Source organism: Argopecten irradians, chromosome 13 (genome assembly GCF_041381155.1).
Source record: "Argopecten irradians isolate NY chromosome 13, Ai_NY, whole genome shotgun sequence".
NCBI lineage: Eukaryota > Metazoa > Mollusca > Bivalvia > Pectinida > Pectinidae > Argopecten > Argopecten irradians.
The window spans coordinates 23252398-23278328 of record NC_091146.1 but is presented as its reverse complement, the minus strand read 5'-3'; the positions used below and the strand labels follow the sequence as shown (position 1 = coordinate 23278328).

The 25931-nt window shown below is 35.1% G+C and overlaps 3 protein-coding genes across 5 annotated transcripts in view; all 3 read left to right on the top strand.

The window, feature by feature from the left end:
• Positions 1-7337, top strand: part of LOC138306523 (colorectal mutant cancer protein-like) — a 70600-nt gene extending 63263 nt beyond the window's left edge. For all 3 annotated transcript variants that reach the window (XM_069246978.1, XM_069246980.1, XM_069246979.1), the window contains 4 exons: positions 1267-1428; positions 2050-2258; positions 2886-2988; positions 3878-7337. In XM_069246978.1, coding sequence (XP_069103079.1) covers positions 1267-1428; positions 2050-2258; positions 2886-2988; positions 3878-3967 — 564 coding nt within the window. In that variant the 3' untranslated portion in view covers positions 3968-7337. The remainder of the gene's footprint in view (positions 1-1266; positions 1429-2049; positions 2259-2885; positions 2989-3877) is intronic.
• A 5964-nt stretch (positions 7338-13301) lies between these two features.
• On the top strand, positions 13302-17402 carry LOC138305931 (uncharacterized). Its single transcript, XM_069246229.1, has 2 exons — positions 13302-14260; positions 14708-17402. Exon 2 carries the CDS (start codon positions 15003-15005, stop codon positions 15999-16001), a length of 999 nt encoding a protein of 332 aa, XP_069102330.1. The 5' UTR covers positions 13302-14260; positions 14708-15002; the 3' UTR covers positions 16002-17402.
• A 6689-nt stretch (positions 17403-24091) lies between these two features.
• LOC138305715 (uncharacterized) lies at positions 24092-25216 on the top strand. The gene has a single exon (XM_069245995.1). The coding sequence runs from the start codon at positions 24092-24094 to the stop codon at positions 25214-25216; it is 1125 nt and encodes a 374-aa protein (XP_069102096.1).
• The last annotated feature ends 715 nt before the right edge of the window (positions 25217-25931 follow it).

Here is a 25931-nt window from a genome sequence, read left to right as displayed (position 1 = left end):
AGGTATATGTGACATATTACAGAGTTATTTGCCCTTGTTGGTAGGTATATGTGACATATTACAGAGTTATTTGCCCTTGTTGGTAGGTATATGTGACATATAACATAGTTATTTGCCCTTGTTGGTAGGTATATGTGACATATTACAGAGTTATTTGCCCTTGTTGGTAGGTATATGTGACATATTACAGAGTTATTTGCCCTTGTTGGTAGGTATATGTGACATATAACATAGTTATTTGCCCTTGTTGGTAGGTATATGTGACATATAACAGAGTTATTTGCCCTTGTTGGTAGGTATATGTGACATATGACAGAGTTATTTGCCTTGTTGGTAAGTATATGTGACATATAAACATAGTTATTTGCCCATGCTGGTAGGTATATGTAACATATTACAGAGTTATTTGCCCTTGTTGGTAGGTATATGTGACATATAACATTGTTATTTGCCCTTGTTTGTAGGTATATATGACATATTACAGAGTTATTTGCCCATGCTGGTAGGTATATGTAACATATTACAGAGTTATTTGCCCTTGTTGGTAGGTATATGTGACATATAACATAGTTATTTGCCCTTGTTGGTAGGTATATATGACATATTACAGAGTTATTTGCCCATGCTGGTAGGTATATGTAACATATTACAAAGTTATTTGCCCTTGTTGGTAGGTATATGTGACATATGACAGAGTTATTTGCCCTTGTTGGTAGGTATATGTGACATATGACAGAGTTATTTGCCCTTGTTGGTAGGTATATTTTTATACCAGAAAGTAAATGCTAATGTAAACGGAAACAAAATTTTGAACTTCCATGCTGTGTAAAAAATTTATTCTGGAGTTCCCATTTGTACATTTCGATGTAGTTTCCATCATAATCTTTGTCTATTATCCAAAAATTACATGTATAATTATACCCCTAGCAATAAAATTAAAGTGGAGGGGGGGATACTGGAATCCGGTTGTCTGTCTGTCCGGCAGTCCATCCATCCGCCTGTCTGTCCAGCAGTCCATCCATCCGTCTGTCTGTCTGTAGACACAACTTTGTCCAGCAATCTCTTCCTAAAGACACAACCTTTGTCCAGCAATCTCTTCCTAAATTACTTGACAGATTTTGATAAAATTTGGTACCCAGAATCCTGACATATAAGGCAGTTGAGTAAACTATATAGTGTTCTGCAATGTCTCCTATTAATGGAGCGGAGGCATTAGTCGTCAACTCTGGTGACAGTTCTAGTTATGAACTGTTTTATTGATTTCAGGAAGAGAAGACAGAACTAAAATCAAGTAATTACTTATTGGAGAAGGAGAAGCGTGCCCTAGAACTGAAGTTGTCGAGTCGAGAGTCGGAGGAGCAAGCTCATCTGTTACAGATAGAACACCTAAAGTGTGAGCTACAGGAGAGGGAAGGGAGACAACCTCAGGTAACCAACCCATTACACACCCATGGTAGCAATAATGGATAATGTTAAGTGATATGTGTGTTACAGAGTGCAGGATTTTATATGAATTTAAGAACTCTTCCCTGGGGATCAAACTTTGGGACTCTGGATTACTAGTCTTGATGCTCAACTGATCAAGCTACAGAGAAGTTATCTCTAGCCAAGTGGTATGATGGGGTAACATGTACTTTAGAAATGTAACAGGGTGCAGGATTAATAAAAAATTTAATCACTGCCTTTGCCAGGGGTCGAATTTGGGACCTCAAGATTACCAGTCTGACACTCAACCGATCTCTCTAGCCAAGTGGTATATTGCGGCTAGTATTCGCCAGGTTTACAGTTAAATTGAATTTTATGATTCTTAGTTAACTTTGCAGATATGAAATACAACTACAAAAATATGCAGGGTATTTGCATGACATTGCTATGATCGTAAAAATTTGATTCATGGAATTTATGAGTAGTGAATTAGTTATGCATACCCCGAAAGCCAGAATGTGAAAATTTTGATCAGCATAAATTATCGCTTTAGAGTATTTCCAAATTGTAAGGGCTCAAGCTAAGACAATCAAGATTTAATATTCTTTCTTCAAACAATTGCAGGATGAAGAAAATGCAGGATTTTCTTTGGTGGATTATATGTCCAGTAATCCTGATTTAGCAAAGGAACTATCCGAAGCAGCCAAGCGAGAAAAGAAGTTAAAGGCTCGTGTTCAAGAATTGGTTGTCACACTTGAGAAATTATCAAGAAATTCTGAAATCCGACATCAGCAGTCAGCTGACTTTGTTAATGACCTAAAACGGGCAAACAGGTTAGTTCAAGGTCAAATCAAGGTCATATCTTGGTCTGAATATTATTGTAAAGAAATATATGATTTTTGTGCAAAGTTTACCTCAGTATTGAGCAAATTCATTATCTCTAATTGCTTTTGAATAAGAAAATTACTGTTAAAAGTAGTTTTTGTATGAGTTGCATAGAAGTACCGAGCTCAACTCGATTTGCGCTCTTCTAAGAAGAGAAATCTTTTCAGAAAATCTTCCAGCATGTAGACAGAGGAGTTTCAAGAAATACAACGGCTATAAATAGAGTGAACGGATGTTATATTCTGGAAGCAGAAGAGAGTAAATCGAGTTAGGCTCTGGAGAATCTATAACCATACTAACCAATAAAATAGGCATCATGTTTGAGTTGAGTTTATTCAAAATACATATTAATCCATTTCCCCTGAAGAAAAATTTAGACTTTTCTAAATCAAAGATTAGACCAGTCTTTTATGAAATATCGGGGGTGAATAAGTTATAAGTATCCAGTAATGTTTCTTCTTGTTTAGAGGTATTTTTTGATGTACTATCAGGAATTCTGTAGATTTACCAACAGAGTATGATATTTATTATAACTTTACTTAGGAGTTTAATTTTGTCCATTTTGTTCTGTGTAGTGCCTTGATATCGGCCTTTGACAAATCAAAGAAGAAATACCAGAGTAAACTAAAGAGGATGGAACTACAGATGCAGGCGTTAACAGAGCGGTACGATACACAGGTATTGGGTGTTTTATGTTGTTAAACGTCATCATTTCTTTGAATCGTTAGTTTTCTATTATTTCTACCTTGAAAATATTTACCTCTTTCACAAATAATTACCAATTAGTTCCTCACTGTTCCTACAAATGAACTCTTCCAAACCAAAGACTGGGGCAGTTCATTGTTGAGTTAGAGGGGTGAAAGAATGAAATAGTCTAGAGGTAAATTCAAACATGAAGCAAATGCTAACCTAGTCATGTAATGTCTTAATTACAGTGTTACAACTTTTGTATCAAACAAATAGATTAGTTTTTGGCTTGTAAGTTTGTTTCTTAAAGAGAGAGGGCAGCTTATAGAACCAATCAGTCGGTGTTGCTGAAGGTGTAAAAGCATGTGTTCTACTGCTGTTTTTCTAAACAACTGACATTGATTTCTGCACAGATATTTGTTATTTTGGGTATGGACAAAACTTTCAGTGATAAAACTAGGATTCCGAGAATTTTAATCAACATTAACATAGACTACTAGAGTCAAGCTTTGCTCTTCATAAATATCTGGTGGTGGTTTTGCTATTGGGACTTACTCATGTACCATGTGATACCTGATGACGTTTTTGCAGGGTTTTTTTTTCCTATTGGTGATGGAATGACATCAAAAGATGATATCCTGTGCTGACATCATTTCAGCAGGAAGATTACAAAGAGTTACGTTCCATCACCACTAGGGATACTAGTCCCGCACGATCGTTATCGAGTATCACTTGGTGTATGAATTAATCCCATTTGTTTTGAAAGAGAAGCTTAAAAATTAGTAATCATAGATTTACAATTTTATTCCAGTTTTAATTATATGAATGTTTAATAGCCTTTGTGCTGTACATCATTAAACTCATGACTTTCCTTTGTCAGATTCAACTGATCGGTAAAAAACTAGCCCTACAGGAACCAGAAGTGGTGATGTCACAGTCCCGACCAGCACCTAATGAGACATCGTTATAGCAACGACTGCTCTACTAATGAAATTACACCTTTTGAAACGGTGTCAGCCAATCACGATGGATGATACTTTTGGATTAAAGCTTACCAATTCTGATGTGCCATTGTAATTTGACTGAAAATGGTGAAATAATTTTTTCTTGTGTAAATGGAATGCCATATGTGTTGAACCATTTAAAGACTTTCAAGAGAAACAGTGCCAACCGTGTAAATGGAAAGCAGCTAGGTAGCAATTTTACACTATGCTGTTTATAGACAACTTTCAGCAGAGACTGGTTTAGCCGTACCAATGGAAGGCAAATTACAAAGTTAGAACCGTTTTAACAACTTCAGGAGAGATTGGTTTAACCGTAGTAGAGGAAGGCTGAAGTCCTGCCTGACAAAATGAACAATAAATGACTTACCATTGTTAAGTGGATTTATATGGACATATCTTAGGTGCTGTTATGGGCCAGGCCCCAGATTCATATATGTTTCTTAACCTGAGGAAATTTCTTAAATTCAATATTCTCCATGGAAGCAAATGTTTAAAAAACGTTAAAAGGTTAAAAGAATTTTTCTCAATTTCTGTAATGCTTTCCTATGAATAATTTGAAGTTAAGAAGTTTTTTTAAGTGCAGAAATATTGTCTTGATAAAAAAGTTCTTGTATGTAGTTCAGGAACTAGAAAGCTACCGGAATACTGTTGAAAAACTCCAAGCCTTGTAAAGTCATCTTTTCAAAATTGATGATGCTGGAGGACTTTTGTGTTTTATCACACAGTTATGTAGTTTGTGACGATTCTCCAGTGCTTTCAGTTGAAGGTTCTGGCATAGGTCAGGCGAAAGTATCGGTAAATATATGTGTGTATTGTTGTAAAAACAAAGTGTATTACGGCTGTGATTTATGAGTATCAGACTTGTGCTGTTTACAATACTTCAGTGTTCAGTGAAGATGATGAAAAGAGTGCAAAATAGTGAATATTTGATTTGATTGTTCATCACTGCTTCCAAGTAGGAAATATGAAAGTGTTCAATGGAAGGGTGTTAGATAGGATTATGGAAAGGATTTTATATGGGTATGATTGAATTTTGAACTTGTGAGTGATTTAGATTTTTTTGTGAAAATAAATGCAACTATGTGAGTTAACAAGGTATTTGAGAAATTTTCAGATTATATAATCTTTAAAGCTGAAAATCCTACTAGGTTTAAAGCTTCTTATGAGTTTTTGAATGAAAAATGTTGTAATTTTCATCTAAATTTTTAAAACTATGAATGTGACTTGTATCTAGAAAATTCTATGTATACAAGACTCGGGATGCTCAGATAGGGTATAACTATTATGTAGCAATAACTTGAAGGACTTGATTCCTACATTTTCTTACCCTACCTATAACTGATTCAGAATCCAAGTCCACAACTTAATCCTATTTTAAGCAAAAAAATAACATCTACTGGTGTAACAGCCAATTTTCTCTCCCCACCCCCTCTTGCCGAAAGTTTCCCGGGGGAAGATTCAGCTAGCTGAAAGTTTCCTCAGATTATATCAATGTCAAACAGTATGCTTACTGATACTTAATGATATATGCAATTTTTTTTTTAGTTTTTAGTTTTACTTAAAAATGTCAATTTATTTTTACAAGGATCTCAAGATATTGAAATATTTTTCTTTAGTAATTTTGTCAGTGTCGCCCAAACGCATTGAACACACCTTGTTACAGGGTATATATTAATGTGTTGCAGTTTATTTTTAAGCGGATGACATTTCTGTGATTTCCTGGGACATATTGCTTAAATTGCGAAAATTTGTTATGTGAAATATTGAAATATGTGTCAATTACAATTCCATTGTGACCAAAATTGCGAAATGTTCCTAATCAAAACATTAAGGTTAAAATCGGGAAAATGTTTAATCGTGAAAATAACTGGCTGTGTAGCATTTAATTGTATTCTTCCGTAATACCAATTAATGCACAGTATTACTGTTTATTTTTACTCTGTTCCAATAGCATTTAATTTCTGAATCTCCATTCCAATTACATCGATGGAATCTAAGTTTATCTGAGAAGGACCCCATCGATGAAAAAAAAACCCAGATCAAACCCTGAACCCTAAGTACAAAAGGAGCTATGTAAATTCTAAACATTTACTTATATTACATATTTTTTTCTCTGCTGATCAAGGGTAGACAACTCTGTATTTAGGCATTATTCATTGAAATAGGTATTTTAAAACTTCATATAAAATTTACTCCTAAAGGGGAGACAACTCAAAATGTTCACAACATGATCAAACTCTTTCTATCCTTTCCTCCCAGGTTAACTAATATTCTGGTTAATGTGAAACAAAAGTGTTGCATTTAATTTGAAAGAGAGTCCATATTTTCACTTGTAAGGTATTAAATACCAGTTTGTAGAGGTTTTCTATTTTGTTTTCGTGATAATTAGAGTTTGATGTACATGGGATAGGCTATTTAAAGTGATTTTGCATCTCCGTCAACATTTTAAGTGAAGTTTTCTGATGATGATATGCTCTGGATAGTAGTTAAAGATGCTCCACCGCTGACAAATGGTATTTTTTCACTATCAAAAACAGGAGCAGACAATTTATTATTTTTCTTCAGTTAAAAAAAGTTACTTACTTTACACCATTACCACCATTGAAAAGTTTGAGCTTCTAATTTTCCTTCAAGTTAAAATTATGAAAAATAATTAATTGCATCCCGAAAAAATTCCGTGTCACTATATCCTATATGGAATGAAGTACTGATTGCGCATGCACCAAAGGCGAAATAAATTATTTCATATTATTTTTTGTGTTAATTAGACATATATAAACACGATTAAACACCAATTATTGTTTTAATGATGAATATCATTTATGCTCTGTCGGCGGTGGAGCATCTTTAACTCACTCACCCCTTAAATTACATAATGGACTGGTCTAGTCTTTGATTTGGAATAGCCTAAATGTGTCTTCAGGGGTGAAATAGTTACTAAAAGTCTCACACAATCATTACAAGTCTGATGCAGTGTTTATTCTCTCTATGCAAGTTATTGTTTCATTCAAAGATTTTTAATCAGGAATTTGATTTATGCAAATATGAGAACAAATGCACGGTTATCACTAGGAACGAGGGATAATTGACAAATATATTAATATACGATTGCTGTGAAGAAATCTGGAAATCTTTTATGCCTAAAAACACCAACTTATTTCCATGTAATAAAATTTTCTATTAAGCAAGCAATTAAAAATCGCAAAATATGTTCGCCCCCAAATATTAAGTCCAAAGGAAGAGTAGAACTACATCTCTTTAAATTATTAAAAAGTCTTCAAGTATGAAAATGCAAATTTTAAGTTGCTGCAAAAATTTGTTTACTATGTGTTTCCTTGGTAGTTTCACCTTGTACTCTTCAATGCTTTGAATGTTTGTGGATACTTATGTATGTGAGAGGGTATTAATAAAGTGGGCGCCAAGCATTGCTTCAAGAATCCCAAATATTATTTTTGTAGACTATGTTTTGTTGGTTATTGCTTGTTGATATGAATTGTTGCACTTGTTTAAGAGATACATACAACTTCACCCCTTATCTCAGATAATCAACTCTTCTTGTCTCAGAATTGGAAGAGTTTAAATATGTTTTCAGGGGTGAATATAAGTTTGATAGCTTTGTTCTTATAGATTTATATTTTTTTAGATAATTTTATCTACTTTGTTGTGTATTTGTCATTTAGAAATCTACTCCCTCTAGCTGCCAGCTTAGTCGAGCAATCTGATTAAAACCGTCTGTTCATGGCTTGATTCCTTCCACACCTGAACATCTGATGACACCTGCATGATCGGGGTCATGATGTTACGACCTTTGTCATTAGCCAATCAGCAGGTTGCATATGAAATTTTTGGTGTGACATCAGTCTCGTTCATCCAGATACTTAGGTACTGTATTCTCTGTCTGGCATAGCATGCATCGTCAACAAGAGTCTGGTTGAGCAAGACTGAATGTGACATCATCTCTTGGATTCCAAGATACATTAGAAACCCTGAACAATTCCTATGGCTATTATATGTTGTCATTACAACTGCCTGAAACATAAAACAAACAAGTTGTAGCTACATTTTGTAGCTAAATCAATTCATGTGTAAATATTGATACAATTGGCTACTAATTCTCTATTAAATCTTGCTGTCTATTTTGTTTCCGAGGCGGTGCCAAAATTTTTTTTTTATTTTTTCATTGGTCAATGTCAAATACTTAGTAACTGTTTGTAATGTTTGTAATCTGATTGTGACCTTGGGCGCAGTATAGCTATATTCCGTCTTTGCATATTACAGAGTTAGCTCCCTTGCAGGTAGGTATTGATCGTTACGTCATTATTTTGTGATCGCAATTCATGTGATTTTCTCAGAAACACATGACATCACAATCAATACCTACCCGCAAGGGCAGATAACTCTTGTAATATGCAAATACAGAATATTCTAGTAATGTACAGAGTACAAACAAATGACTTTAATCAGATGGATTACATATGGACCATTCTACAAGGAAAGAATTTATATAGGCTTTGATGTTATTTAATCCTTTTGACTGCAACAGCATGTCAATAAAATTTGTTGAAATGAAAAATGGACCATTCTAATTTTGATCTGATGAAACACTGGTGCTACCCAGTATGTTTGTTTGCCCACAAACTGGTAAAATAAGAAATCAACTTTAATTTAAGGAATAATCTTTGAATAAACTGTAGACATTTCTGATATATGCTATAGATGTAAACAGTTTAGAACTGTGAAGGTGCAATATTTTCTATTCTACTGAATCTATGTCACTGAATGATGTTTACATTTATCTGCTTTCGTTATTAGATTTAGAATTTGTCTTTGGCCTGAGTTTCTCGGTTGGACTTGTTGATTGTCTTTTTTTTTCTTTTGACTCGCTATAAACTATTCTTTACATAGAATTGCAAAAGTTCCATTTGGCGTTCAGGACATCCTCAATTTTAAAGGGGTTATTATCACTGTCCACCCAAGGAATGTAGCAAAACTGAGAAAAAGGTGACCAATCACAGGCCTGCAGAGATTTCCTTTGAAGATTATAGAGACAGCAATACTCAATGTCAAAGCCACACTGGCGACCACAGGGTACATAGGACCAATCTACTCGTTCATCTATAATCACTCACAAATCCTTCAGTTTTGCTTTGACATACATATACCATGGGTGGATATAATTACAGTGATAGTAACCACTGGAGTATTGAGGATGTATAGTATGCTACCTGTAATAGCAAATTCGGAATAGAGACAGCAATACTCAATGTCAAAGTTACACCGGCGACCACAGGTACATAGGACCAATCTACTTTTTCATCTGTAATCACTCACAAATCCTTCAGTTTTGCTTTGACATACATATACCATGGGTGGTTATAATTACAGTGATAGTAACCACTGGAGTATTGAGGATGTATAGTATGCTACCTGTATAGAAAATTTGTGTCTTTGAAAAATAGCAGTAAGTATGTAATGGTGGAAAGTCACTCAAAGTTAAATGTTAATTATCATACTTAAAGGGTGTATATTATTGAGCTTTCATGACATATTTTGCTAACATTTGAAAGAAAATATCTTTCAAGTTGTCAGTAGTGAATTATTACCTTGCCATGCAGGGTACATAATTATATAAAATTTTGTGTCAAACTTGTTATAGTTGCTTTCATATTTTAAAAGTGTTCTGTTACTATACTCAAATATGCATTGAATTATGTATTTTATTTTGTTTTCTGACACTAACTATAGATCATGTTTACGTTTATAGTCTGTTTCAGAATGGTGCATATATACTTCAGTCTGTAAATCCTATACGATTTATGCATGAATTTCCGGTGTTATTTCATGCCATGATGATGACATGATGTATACCTAAAGTTTGATTGAAACTTTAACGGCAGAAATATAAATATAATATACAATATAAATCAATGAACTAAGTTTTTGGAAGAAATTCAACAATATGAATTCGATATATATCAATGAACAAAGTTTTTGGAAGAAATTCAACAATATACATTCAATATATATTAATGAACTAAGTTTTTGGAAGAAATTCAACAATATACATTCAATATATATTAATGAACTAAGTTTTTGGAAGAAATTCAACAATTTACATTACAGACAACACCATTTGTAGTATGTATTTTACTGTGGTGAGAGGAAGGTTAAAGTATCTGCATACAAATAGTATTAAAACTTATTGGGAAAGGGTTAAATAATTAAGGCATCAAATTCTGACTTTTTATTTCAAAATGTGATAAAATATTCATGAAATGATATGAATTTGAATTTTTGGCGACTAATAGTGTGTCAAAATTAGAATTTGATGTAGCTTCTATTATTGCAACAATTATCTTGGTTACACAACACAAATATGTCCACAGTTTTGTTCCCTTCATTCTTATTTTCCTGAAATTGTACTCTCCAGATTTGTTAAATATATTGAAATATCGGGAAGTATGATGTATTATGTATACTTTATTAGTAATGGTGCTATGGCCTGTGAATGTCAATTTTATTGCCACAAAAGCTTCAATTTAATATCCCAGTATTAATTAAGAGTCTGAATTAATTAATCAAAACGGAAATATCAACATTCATTATTAGATATATGGTAGAATGACCACAATGTGTACTTCAAGACTTGTAAACTTCAGAAATTGAACCAAAACTAGGACCAATCAAATCATTTTGTTGTAGAATCTAGACCTGCAATTAAAAATAGAAGAATATAGACCAATCAAATTCTAGTGTAGAAATATCTAAACCAATCAAATGGAATGTTATGAAATGAATATCATAACAACAAATCAAAATATGCTGACTTTATAATTAATGCATGTTAATCTTGTATACTGATTTGATACCAGAAAATGATGGCCTGGAATCAGAATTCACACAGAAAATAATAACTCACAGATGCCATAAAATTGAAAAATGAAGGCAGAATTTTTTTTCAATGATAATAACTTTTTAAAAAATTTCCTATGAAAAATAAAATCAGAAATCTTAATGATTGATTTTTGCTGTTGTGGGATTTTTTTTTTTTTTTTTTTTTTTTTTTAAATAGTTGTACTATTTTGCAAACAAATCCAGAAAGGTACATTTTTGTATTGTGGATATTGTATAAGAAACACATGGCAAATGTTAATTCCAATTAATCTGCAAAAGCATCCTGAGTTCTCACTCCAGTTATTTTTGTAGGGAAGTTGGAAGAGAGGATTAAAAAAATTGATGATTAATTTCATTGGCCTAGAAAAATTAATTTTGTTGGCCTTGAAACACTTTCATGATTATAACTCATGCACCCCTGAAGACTCATTTGAAATATTCCCAAACTAATGCTGGAACAATTCATTATGAGATTTCATGGGTGATTGAGTTAAAAAAATGATAAGTGATGCATTGTAATTATTTTTTATATAATTATGATTTTATATTACTTATTTCACATACCGTATTTGACCCAATAAAAATTGAAACAAATGAGGGGGCGCTTAGTATGAACAGTTTTAATATTTTCAGTCTGTATTTAATTCGAAGTTAATGAAATAAATGCTTAAAGATTGAGGGGTACTCAAAGGGATAGAGCGCTTATTGGGTCGAATATGGTATATCATTCTATCATTGTGTATCATTAACTTACATATGCATATTGTGTCATCATATTTATGTGTATCTATGCCAAAATTATAGTGTGTTTAATTGTTGAATGGTACTTAATGAGAACATTAATGATTGTTTTCATTGAATATTGAAGAAGTTTACATGTTTTTGTGTTAATGTTTACCTGTGTATAATATCTTTGATACATTTTGCCAAAATATTGTATCCTGTCATGGGAATATGCTTATATTTATTCATAAACAATAAATTCATATTTCCAAAATACAATGACGTGTTTGTCCTACTGTGATGATGAGTTAGTAACTGATATTTCTAATCCACGACATCTTCACTGTTTGTTTGATAATCACAAAAATAAATTGCCATGGTAACAAATCAATAACAAGAACATTTTGAAATACAAATACAATCTTCTTTTTCGTTCACCTCAAATGAGACATTCAAAGAAGTTATTTCTGACGAGGTGTCCACTCCAAAGAACCCATTTCAATTTTTCCTCCAGAGATATCTAGTTCAAAGGGATCCACTCTTGAGGTTTCCACTCCAGAGGTATCCACTTCTGAGGTACCCACTTCAGAGGTATTTACTCCAGAGAAATCAACTCCAGAAGTATCCTTGCCGTAGGTATCCATTCCAGATGTACATGTATCAACTTCAGATGTATTCACTCCATAAGTATCCACTCCAGATGTCTCTACTTTAGAGGTATTTTCTCCAGTTATCAACTCCAGGGATATACACTCCAGATGTTTCCACTCTAGAGGTATCCACTCCAAAGACACCCATTCCATATGTTTTCAATCCAGAATTATCCACTCCGGAGAGTCCACTCCAGATGTTTCCACTCCAAAGTTATCCTCTCCAGTTATTCACTCCAGAGGTACCCAATCCAGAGTTATCCACTTTAATCCACTACAGGTATAACGCACACTTATAAAATTATATATTTACATTGTACTGTACATTTATCACAATGTACAGTATACCATGTAGGTGGGGGTAGTTTTAAATTTTACACTTATTTTTATCATTACGTTTTGTAAACTTCTGGACAGTTCCAACGAGAAAATATACATGTAATCAGAAACATATATACATAGAGATTGGAAACTCCTTCATTGTCTATGTTGACAGGCAGAGGGACCTCCGGTTTATAGGCATTTCCCCTTGGCTAAGTTCTTTTAAGTGTATTCTTTTAAACATGATTTTTTTGCATCAACTCAAAGTTTAAACATTATATCATGGTTTGATGTGACCAGTTTTCCCGATTGATGTTATTTAATATGATTTTTGAAAGCATGAAAATCAGCAATTTTACCTGGTTTTTCGAAAATCAGACATTCAAAACCGGAAGTGCATTTTGTTTTATTAAAATATAAGTTAAAATATTATTTTTTCTATCCAAAATCGTACTCAAACCATCTGAAAATTACTGAACTTTTATAACATATCAAATCTATTTTGTTGTATTTAACTGTTTAATAGTTTATCTAAAAACCCCTACGCACATACAGAGGTACATCTGCCGATCTTAAAAATGGCGGAGTTGCCAATCTCTATGTATATATGTTTCTGATATAATGTAAAGGGGTGAACTAGAAGGAAGTTCAAAATATTTATATATCGCTATATGGTTAACAATGAAGGTTCGCTATTATACCACGTAGCGTAGTGATAGTCAACCTAATGAAGGTAATGAGGACGACGGCCGGAAACAGAAGACGACCCGCGTTTTGGAATTTAACATTTAATATCTATCAATACAGGGGGTCGAACGTGTCTTGGTATGCGAAGGTGTAATTTGGTATGCGAAGCAAATATGGCGTCGAAAGCTCCGCTTCGAGTGTCAACATGCACACACAGTGATTGGGAAATCGTGAAAGAAGGTGTGATAATTGTAATTACGGTGAACTATTCACTTTTTGAACACCAGAAAATTATCAGTTTTTAAGGTACATGTATATACTAGCTGCAATATTGTAGATCCGAAGACTTTTAGACAGAAATTGTGTCGTCTGTAGAAAGGTAAAAGTAGGTCGGGTATGTTTATTCGTTCTAGGTATATACTGGCCTTTATCAATTAAACTAGCATGTATTATAACAGCCTGTGTTGTATAGATTGATCTGAGGCCAAGTACAGTACACATGACACAATACACATACCCAACAGACACCACACCCGAGGTGACTATGACACATGTAGACATTTAAATATTACGGTTCATTGTCCCGATAACCTCGACTGGTATGCACGAAAACGTTAACATCCAATACACAGTCTTATCAGGCCACGTGCTCTCAAACTGTATTTGAATAGCACTAGTACTACTCGCCGTATTAACCTTGTACATAAGATTTCAAATTAAATGTCTGTCGCGATCGGTAGCCAGCTCCTAAGCAGGAAGTATATTAAATGACACCTCTGTAGGCAGATCTTCACATTCCTGTGTGCGCATGTATAGAGACATTTGTTTACGTTGGTTACCGACCAGGAAGTTGTTAACGCTGTGCCTTTATCATGACAATGAAGAAGCCTGGACGTAAATACCATAGTAATACAGAACAGTCCACCTTCCAACACTGAAATGGAAATCTGTATTCATCAGAGCAACCTCGATTTAAGTACCAAGGTGAGATAATGTCTGTATTCAATTGCGTTCATACCGCCTTTGACGCAACCAAAACACTGTTCAATCCCTTTACAATAGCATTTCCCTCTATGGTTCAAAGGTAGGATTAGCGATACCGATATGATTTTTCTGGTATACTTTTCTTATGGAGTCTCAATAACTATACACTTGTACAATTGTTGATAACAGTTGGTATTTTTCTCTCTCTAATCACAGGGCCATGTATAGTTTCTATATAAAAAATAACCAGAAATAGTGTTATTTTATATAGGTATTTCTGGCTATTTTTTATATAGAAACTATACATGGCCCTGTGCTCTAATACAAAGTCAGGAGTAGTTACATAAGAAACACAAATAGAAGAAAATGTGTCTTATATTAATAATTATATTGTAATGAATCTAGTATTTACGAATGTGGCATCATGGTATATTTCTGATTTTACAGATTTTGAATAACACAGTATATTCATAACAACACTCATCCTGAGAACCAATCAGATTGCCTGAGAACTGTAAAAAATGCGTCGGCGGCAATACCAGTCCGCGGGAAAGGTTAAACGACGTGTGCTCATCACAAGGGGAGACAACTTGAAATGTTTTGTGAAAAATGCAAAGACCTAATTTGCATGAAATGCCTTTCATCTGTTCACAAATCCCATACAGTTTGTGAGCTCAGTGAAATCCCTTCTCAGAAAAAAACAAGACATTAAAAACTCCCAAGGAAACTAGCCACCGTTACTATGAACACAAATCCCCAAAATCACCCGAAGCAAGCCATAGGGAAAGTCGTAACGTCAGGTCAAGGTCAAACATCGATTGAGAAGGATCCCTCATCAGACGGTCACATACAGTCCTGTACACAGCATCAGACAGGGGATATAGGTGACAAAGCGGTGACCAGGACCACACTCCTGACGGAGACCAGAGTGGTGGAGGAGTGGGTGTCTTCATGTTTCATGAATTCTCTATGTCCTACAATTGATGATAGGGCCTGGACATGTTCTCATAAAACATTAACTCTCCTGGACAGGAAGGGTCAAGAGAAACATGAGGTTGACCACAAGACTTGGATCAATGACATCAGTCTATCACATACAACACACAGACCGTGGGCCTGTGATTCAGACAACAACATCCTAGAGCTGGTATCAGGACAACTTATACAGAGATTCAGAACCAAGGAGGTACCTGAATGTATCTGTGTTACATCCAGTGACCACGTCCTTGTAGGTATGTCCAGACACATCTCCAAATATACCCTACAAGGTCAGGTGGTGCTAACTACTGAGGCTACAAGGACGGAGAAACCATTAGTGTATACACCACGGAAAATCACAGAGTGTCCTGTCACTAACAATGTCGCAGTGATAGATGACAGAAGTGAAGATCATGGTGGTGATGGAAACAGACGTGTTATTGCCATGGATACTAACTTCCAGGAACTATTTGTATACAGAGGTGAAATACCAAGTAGTTATAAACAAACACTACGAACAGTAGATAACCCATTTTACCCCCGGAGTATAGTGTATGACAGTCAGGGGAACATTATCATAGCAGATCGTAACACACCGATGCTACTCCTACTGAGTGGAAGGAGTGAAGTACTGAGGATCCTACACACATACACAGAGAGTGTATGGTTAGTAGGTATCGACAGACATGATATAGTATGGTCAGAATTTGGTAATAAATATCCTCATAAAGTAAAACTCCTACAATACAGCGATAACACGTAGAAGTGACGGAGTGACTATCTATGGTGACAACAAGTTTCCATGAACCCACATGTTTTACACTGGGGGGGGGGGGGGGGGTTAATAATATAATCAGCATATGCTATACTTCGTTAAAATCACTTTCAAATTTTGATTTCGAACTACATGTATGTACTAACATTTGTATGTTTGAAAAGTGAATATTATTCGTAAACATGTGTTGTGGTACTATCGGCTATGTTTCTTTTATTTAGTGTTTTGGTGTAAATGTAAACATTAAGCAATACAACATTACAATATAGAATTGACGGAGTTAATTTCTACCGTAACATTATATATCAATGTACACGTGTTTACACTGTGGAGAAGTCGATAATTTAGTTCAATCCAATCCATTTTTACCATCGATAAATATTTGAAACGTGTCCCAGCATATAATATAATCTGCAAAAATCACATTTGGTATATCGAACTGTATTTGTATGCTTGTGAAGTGAAGAATATGTATGTAATGTAGTGATATTTGTTTTACTTAATTTCAATTTCCAAATATTTTATTGACAAAAGATGTTAAGTGTCAATAGGATCAGACATCAGACATAGCCTATCTTAGTCTTCTCCTGATATTGGCGGTAAAAACAAACTGTTATATAAAACATATATACATGGTGAGGTTTATGAAAATAACGGGAGGTAAAACCTTGATGAAGAACAATATAATTTTTAATCATACTTATTGTAACTCTATCAATAAACTTTACTCAGGACACCAGAACGCACTACATTATATGACATTGTATATAGACTTTTTACTGAAGTGATTGAGTCTTTTTCGTGTTGATTGTGTAAAACCTTTTTCTCAATAACTACAGACAACAAGGACAATAATCAAAAGGAAACCTGTCTATCACCAAGACGTTGATCGTGTTCCTGGACGTAGATACTAGCCAAACAATAGATATTTCGTGCGAGTAGAGACCCCGAGTGGCAGTGTCTGTAAAATGATGTTAACAACAACTGTAGTGGATATTATTGACTTTAAATAAATAATGCCAAAATAGCAAAGATCAAAACTTGAAATGAAAACGCTAAATGACGTCAGCGAAAAAAAGTTACAATAATTCATTAATGGAATGGCATCGGTACGTTTTTATTATTCTAACACAAATGTTGCAAGTATTGGTTCACAAAATTGATAATCGAACAAACACTATTATTTATTCGACCACAAAATGATTAAATGTTATCGTCTTCAAGAATATCTAACCTATTTGTATTGTATAATGCTGTGTAGTCATAGACTTGTTTTATTATTTTATGGAAGATTTTATATTTGACAGACTCACCAATAACGTTTGCTCCATTCTATTGTACATTACACAGTACATGTCTGTCATATGAACATAAATGCATCAACCAACACCATTATTGTTGTTTTTATTTACCTAGTTATGTAGCCATACTGTACTATCGGTGCCACATGGGTCGTGGAAGTTTTTCAATTTTTATAGTGCTATCTCACTGAATCACACTGCCAGAGACAAAACAAGCACCTCTCACATGGCACATCATACTTACAATGAACATAGAAATCGTCCCACTCTCGTTATGCTGAATGTTAAGCTGGAGTAGAAACTACCACTTTTATTTAAGGATTAAAAGTCTCTTTCTGGTGGTTCTATCGAGGGATAAAGTTGAGTAAGGTATCGATATTTGGAATGGACCGCGAAGCGGTCTATGAAACAAATATCGATACCCTACTCAACTTTATCCTTCGATAGAACCACCAGAAAGATACTTTAATCCTTATATTTACTGTCTTAACTATTATTTTCATAGCTCAAAATTTACCCTTAATAGTGTTTGTGGCATTTATAAGACTAAAATTGAATTATATAGTTTGGTTCCGACAGGCATTTGGAACAGCCACTCGAAGTGGCGGAAATTCCCGCCAATTTATCAATGAACATACAAATAAAATGAGTTCCATCTGATGAAGCATATCTGGGGTTTTCCCGGTATGGAACTATAAATCGTTTTATTTACCTGTTGTTAAAAACACCATGATGCAAAGCAGTTTGGTTTTAATCTTTTGCTTCGTATGATTACACACACGCTTACACAATTCATAACGTGGCAGGATATTTAACGTAGTTGTGACGCGGCGTCCGATTCAAACCGCCTGTGTCAAGGAGGTGTGACAAACAGAGAGTTTCTTCAATTTTGTGATCACTTGAGTTCTACTTAATCAGTTCACGTTTGAAATTTCTTGAATACACGGATGTTTACATAGTTCCATGTCATTATTTCCGGATTTTGGAGATTTTCAAATGTATCGGACGTCGTTTCGAGGAACATGTAAAAACACAGGTAGGTCCACTACTGTAAACGTTTACCGCTCTCAAAATGTTAGCTTATATTTATATTGTTGTTTCAAACACTTCAATAAATATTAGAGATATCTATTACAAGTATTGTAAAGCTACAATTGTAGGATTCCGTTTCATTGATATTTCGAAACACCCAAACGTACATTGTGTATGTAAGGCCTACTCTCGCCGATTCACAGTAGGCTAGATAACGTACAGGACTTGTCTGTCCCCCGAGATGAACAAAAATGCATTGTCGTGCTAGGTCGTTTTGGTTAAACTGATGCAACTCAAAGACTGATGTTGTCCTGACATATCTTATCCATTCGCGTACAACCAAAGATGTTAAAAATACAAATAGGATGTAGATCTAGGCTACATGTTGTAGCGAACAACACAGACTCACCGACACACAACATGTAAACATTGCGACGTCATCGGAATGTGCAAAACTGTACATTGTACAACATTGTTTATTTATCATACGCACGGAAGCATTGCTCAAAGAGGTACGGTAGTAACATAAACAATGTAACTTTTCTACATTTGTATTTACACACGTACATGTATATGTGTTCAAACCTATTTTGATACATGTACATGTTCATCGAACGTACGTTCGGTACTGGAAACACCAAAAGTTTCTGATTTGGACCATCATAAATTCATCCGCGCGGCTCCAAATTGCGCGTGACATACTCAATCTATCGAGAAATAAAGTTGAGTAGCCTTTGGTTGAAATCAACGGGGTTTATACTATCAATTTACCACTGACTGTAAATATAGGGGGTATGTTACTTTGTGTCTCGAGGACAGAAACGAAAGACTTTCTCAGAGAAACGAGCGTTAACTCATGGACACAAGGGAACAGATGTCAATAAAAACGAAAGAAGAAAGTGAATTAGGATGAATTTAATAAGATCACAAATTAAGTCGCCTTATAGGATAAGGCAATGAGGACAGCAGGTACCATTCAAACACACTACCTGCAGGACAGGGCAGTATCTGACGATCACGATGTTATCAAAATGTCAAGATACAGAAACAGAGAATAAGTATATTGTAAAAATATTCAAATATGTGTAAGAAGCCATTTGTTTCTGTTAATTGACTTAAAGAAGGCATGGTATACGCAGTTAAAAGTTTGCGCGATATCACGATATCATTTTCAACGAATGGGAACCACATTCAGTCTAATATCTTGATAAACCTTTCAAAAAATATTGATATCAAGAGATCGCATAATTGTGCAGGGAAGTGCATGCATATTCATATAACACGGAATAAAATATATAATATAATTTGTAAATAGTACATTAACAGATACCAAATCATGATGTTACTATACAGAAGGTGACTCTCTAAAACAATTTCAGAGACATGCCTTTGTACCGTTAAGTACCTTTGAGTACACTCTAGTACCTTTAGCCTTTTAGTACCCTTTTTAGAAACAGTTTTCTAATACGCCAAAATAGGAGATTTTTAAGGAAAGTCCTTTCAGTATTTCCTCAGAAATAGCGATAACAAACTTAAGCTATATGTATAAAAATCCTTTTGTACATTTTGGTACCGTCTAGTACACTCTAGTACATTTTAGTACCGTCTTACCTTTTAGTACCCTTTAGTATCCTTTATCCTTTTAGTACATTTTCTTACCTTTAAGTAACCTTTTTTAGAAATAGTTTTCAAATTAATACTATAATGCATCCAATGAGAGCCAAAATAGAAGATTTTTTTAGAAAAAAATCTTCTCTACTTCTTGAGAAATTTAGACTAATTAAATTCTAATGTAGAAATATCTAAACCAATCAAATTGAATGTTATGGAATGAATAGGGGTAGAACAAGAATTATAGTTATAATATAGTTCAGAGGTATACACTCATGAGGTTTCCATTCCAAAGGTATCCACTTCTTGAGGTTTCCACTCCAGTAATCCACCCCAGATGTATCTCTCTTGAGGTATCTACTTCAGAGATATCCACTCCATAAGTATCCACTCCAGAGGTATCCACTCCAGTTATTCACTCCAGATGTATCTACTTCAGAGATATCCACTCCATAAGTATCCACTCCAGAGGTATCCACTCCAGTTTTCCACTCCAGATGTCTCTACTTCAGAGGTATTTTCTTCAGTTTTCATCTCCAGAGATATACACTCCAGATGTTTCACTCCAGAAATTATACACTAGAGGTATCCACTCAAGATGTTTCCACTCATGGGATATCCACTACAAAAATATCCTTTCAAGATGTTTCCACTCCCGATGTTTCCATTCCAGTTATTTACTCCAGAGGTATTCACTCCAGTTATCCACTCCAGAGGTATTCACTCCAGTTATTAACTCGAGAGGTATTCACTCCAGTTATTAACTCGAGAGGTATTCACTCCAGTAATCCACTCCAGCCAGAGGTATTCACTCCAGTCATGAACTCGAGAGGTATTTGCTCCAGTTATTCACTCCCAGAGGCATCCACTTCAGTTATTCACTCCAGAGGTATTCACTCCAGTTATTGACTCGAGAGGTATTTGCTCCAGTTATTCACTCAGATATTTGCTCCACTCCAAAGGTATTCCATTTCAGTTATTCACTCCAGAGGTATTCACACCAGTTATCCACTCCAGAGGTATTCACTCCAGTTATTAACTCGAGAGGTATTCACTACAGTTATTAACTCGAGAGGTATTCACTCCAGTTATTCACTCCAGCCAGAGGTATTCACTCCAGTCATGAACTCGAGAGGTATTTGCTCCAGTTATTCACTCCAGAGGCATCCACTCCAGTTATCCAATCCAGAGGTGTTCCCTCCAGTTATTCAGTACAGAGGTATTCACGCAAGTTATTAACTCGAGAGGTATTCACTCCAGTCATCCAATCCAGAGGTATCCACTTCAATTATTTACTCCAGAGCTATTCACTCCAGTTATTCTCTCCAGTGGTATCCAGTTCAGTTATCCACTCCAGTGATATTCATTCCAGTTTTCACTCCAAAGGAATCTTCTTCAGTTATCCACTCCAGAGATATTCATTCCAGTTTTCACTCCAAAGGAATTCTACTTCAGTTATCCACTCCAGAGGTATCCACTTCAGTTATCCACTCCAGAGGTATTCACTCCAGTTATTCACTCGAGAGGTATTCACTCCAGTCATTAACTCGAGAGGTATTTGCTCAGTTATTCCAATCCAGAGGTATCCACTCCAGTTATCCAAACTCAGAGGTATTCCTCCAGTTATTCAGTACAGAGGTATTCCACTCAGTTATCCAACTCGAGAGGTATTCACCAGTTTTCACACTCCAAAGGAATCCACTTCAGTTATCCACTCAGAGGTAACCACTTCAGATTGCACTCAAGTTATTCACTCCAGAGGTATTCACTCCGGTTATCCACTCCAGTTTTTCACTCCACAGATATCCGATTCAGTTATCCACTCTGGAGATATAACACACACTTATGAAATTAAGAGAAAATACCGTATATATACATTGTACATGTATCAAAATGTAGGGGGTAGTTTAAAAATTTACACTTATTTTCATCAAAAGATTTCTAAGTTTTCAGACTGTTCCAATGAGAAAAATATAATGTAATAATGGAATTAATGAGGTGAACTAGAAAGAAGTTCAAAATATTAGTATATTGTTATATGTTTTAACAGTAATTAATTTGTATTGGTTTTTATACTAAATCCGACTTTCTGATTATTTTTCTTCATATACTATGAAGAAAAAATCCGACGTAATCATGACGTCATAATAGAGTAGTCGACGTTGCGTATTGATTTAGAAAAAAATAATCCATTGGAACATCAATGAAATGGTATGTTCAAACGCATTTTATGTTATCAAAACTTACAAATTAATAACAAGCATTGATGTAACTATTTTTAACTTCATCGGGTTATGAAATAAATATTGTTTACAAACGTTTGTGAGAATCCGCTCCGCTACAGTTTGCTGTCAATTTTCTTTCACACACCCTGATGAAGTTCAAAAATAGTGACATGCTTAAATGAAGGTTCATTTCGCTATTATACCACGTAGCGTAGTGATAGTCAACCTACTGTAGGTAATGAGGACGACGGCCGGAAACAGAAGACGACCCGCGTTTTGGAAATTAACTTTTAATATTTATCAATAAGTTACATAAGGTGTTATAAATGTAACATTTACGGTAAACTATTCACTTTTTGGACACTTCAAAATTATCATTCTCGTTCACATTCACATTTAAAGATGCTCCACCGCCGACAGAGCATAACTGATATTCATTATTTGAACAATAATTGGTGTTAAATCGTGTATAAATATGCCTAATTAACACAAAAATAACATCAGATAATTTATTTTGACTTTGGTGCATGCGCAATCAGTACTTCATTCCATATAAGATATAGTGCCACAGAATTTTTTCGGGATGCAATTAATTATTTTTCATATTTTTAACTTGAAGTAAAATTAGAAGCTCAAACTTTTCAATGGCGGTAATGATGTAACACAAGTAACTTTTATAACTAAAGAAAAATACTAAATCGTCTGCTCCTGTTTTTGATAGTGAAAAAAATACCATTTGTCAGCGGTGGAGCATCTTTTAAAAATTAAAAGCCGTTTCAGTTTAAGCTACAATATTGTAGCTCAAAAGACTTTTAGAAAGAAATTGTGTCGTCTTTAGAAAGGTAAAGTAGGCCGGGTATGTATATTCGTTCTAGGTATATACTGGCCTTTATCAATTAAACTAGCATGTATTATAACAGCCTGTGTTGTATAGATTGATCTGAGGCCAAGTACAGTACACATGACACAATACACATACCCAACAGACACCACACCCGAGGTAACTAGGACATGTAGACATTTAAATATTACGGTTCATTGTCCCGATAACCTCGACTGGTATGCACGAAAACGTTAACATCCAATACACAGTCTTATCAGGCCAGGAGATCTCAAACTGTATTTGAATAGCACTAGTACTACTCGCCGTATTAACCTTATACATAAGATTTAAAATTGAATGTCTGTCGCGATCGGTAGCCACCTCCTAAGCAGGAAGTATATTAAATGACACCTCTGTAGGCAGATCTTCACATTCCTGTGTGCGCATGTATAAAGGCATTTGTTTACCAGGAAGTTGTTAACGCTGTGCCTTTATCATGACATTGGACTGATATCAGGGAACTGCTGAATTTGTCGTTGTTTCTGGAACTTTATGATACCATAAGAATGAAAGAAGCCTGGACGTAAATACCATAGTAATACAGAACAGTGCACCTTCCAACACTGAAATGGAAATCTGGATTCAAGAGAGCAACCTCGATTTAAATACCAAGGTGAGAGTTTACATTCAACGCGCCTCATTGAATATGTCTGTTTGCAATCGCGTTCATACCACCTTTAACGCAACAACCAAAACACTGTTCAATCCCTTTCAAGTAGCATTTCCATCTATGGTCATGCGACATAAGGCAAAGGTAGGATTAGCGATACCAATATATTTTTCTGGTATTCTTTTCTTATGGAGTTTCATAAATATACAGTTGATAACAGTTTTTTTTTCTCTCTTTAATACAAAGTCAGGATTAGCTACATAGGAAACACAAACATAAGAAAATGTATCGTATTTTAATATTTATATTATAATGGAACTATTATCTACGAATGCGGCATCATGATATATTTCTAATTTTACAGATTTGAATAACACAGTATATTTATAACAACAAACATCTTGAGAACTGTAAAAATGGCGTCGGCCGCAATACCAGTCCGCGGGAAAGGTCAAACGACGTGTGCTCATCACAAGGGGAGAGAACTTGAAATGTTTTGTGAAAAATGCAAAGACCTAATTTGCATGAAATGCCTTTCTTCGGTTCACAGATCCCATACAGTTTGTGAGCTTAGTGAAATCACCTCTCAGAAAAAACAAGACATTGAAAACTTCATAGACAGAACAGAACAAAATGACCTTGTTGCAATTGGGAAATACATCGCATCTACTGATACTCTTCTGAAAGACAACGACAGGTCATTTGAGAAACTTTCGCATCAGTTAAGGATGCAAACTGAGAAGTTAAAACATGACCTTGACAAACTTACAACAGAAACACTAATTCTTTTCAAGAAAATGAAAGATGACAATGCCAATCTCATACAGAAATACAAACATGACTTGGATATGTACGACAAACAGCTAAAACAACAAATACAGAGATGTAAGGCAGCTCTACAACAAGGATCTCATATAGAAATACACGACACAAAATGTGTTATAGATTCCCAACTACACCTCCCATCGAAACCTGTCCTAGGTACAGTCACCGTTACTACGAACACAAATCCCCAAAACCACCTGAAGCAAGCCTTAGGGAAAGTCGTAACGTCAGGTCAAGGTCAAACATCAATTGAGAAGGATCCTTCATCAGACGGTCACCTACAGTCCTGTACACAGCATCAGACAGGGGATAAAGGTAACAAAGCGGTGACCAGGACCACACTACAGACAGAGGCCAGGATGGTGGATGAGTGGAGGTCTCCACGTGAAATTTGGTCTATATGTCCTACCACTGATAACCAGGCCTGGATCAGTAATCACTCAGATCTGTTAACTCTCTTTAACACGAAGAGTAAAGTGATACAGCAGCAAAGACACATGGCTGCGATTAAAGACATCAGTTTATCACCTACAACACACGGGCTGTGGGCCTGTGGTATAGACAACATCATCCTAGAACTGGTATCAGGAAAACTTATACAGAGATTCAGAACCAAGGAGGAACCTCAATGTATATGTGTTACATCCAGTGACGACGTCCTTGTGGGTATGTCCAGGCGCATATCGAAATATACCACACAAGGCAGATTTTGTTAACTACTAAGGCTACAAGGACGGGGAAACCATTAGTGTATACACCACGGAAGATCACAGAGTGTCCTGTCACTAACAATGTCGCAGTGATAGATGTAAGTGATGGCGGTGATGGAAACAGTCGTGTTGTTGTGGTTGATACTGACCTGCGGGAACTGTTTTTATACAACGGTGACATATCCAGTAAAAACAAACAAAAACCACAAAAATCACGTCAACAATTTTTCCCATGTGGTATAGTGTATGACAGTCAGGGGAACATCATAATAGGAGACAGTAGCAACCAGATGGATACTCCTACTGAGTGGAAGGGTCGAAGTACTGAGGATCCTACACAAAGACACAGACAGTATAATTACTGTAGGTATCGACAGACAGAATGTCTTATGGTCAGTGTTTTTTGGACTGGTTAATGACAACGTAAAACTCTTACAATACATCAGTAACACATAAAATTGATCGAGTGAACCTCTACAGTGACAACAGGTTCCAATGGAGACACATGTTTAAACTATACTTTGCCACAATCACAATTTAATTTCAAACTACTAACATTTAATGTTTGAAAAGTGTACATTGTTCATAATCGTGTGGTATGGTACTATTTAATTATTTTTTTGTGTGTTAAAGTACAACTCGTACAATTCAGCAGTAAAGCAGAACTGACAGAGTGAATTGCTACCGTGACAACAGGTAGAGGGAAGTCGGGAACTTTGGT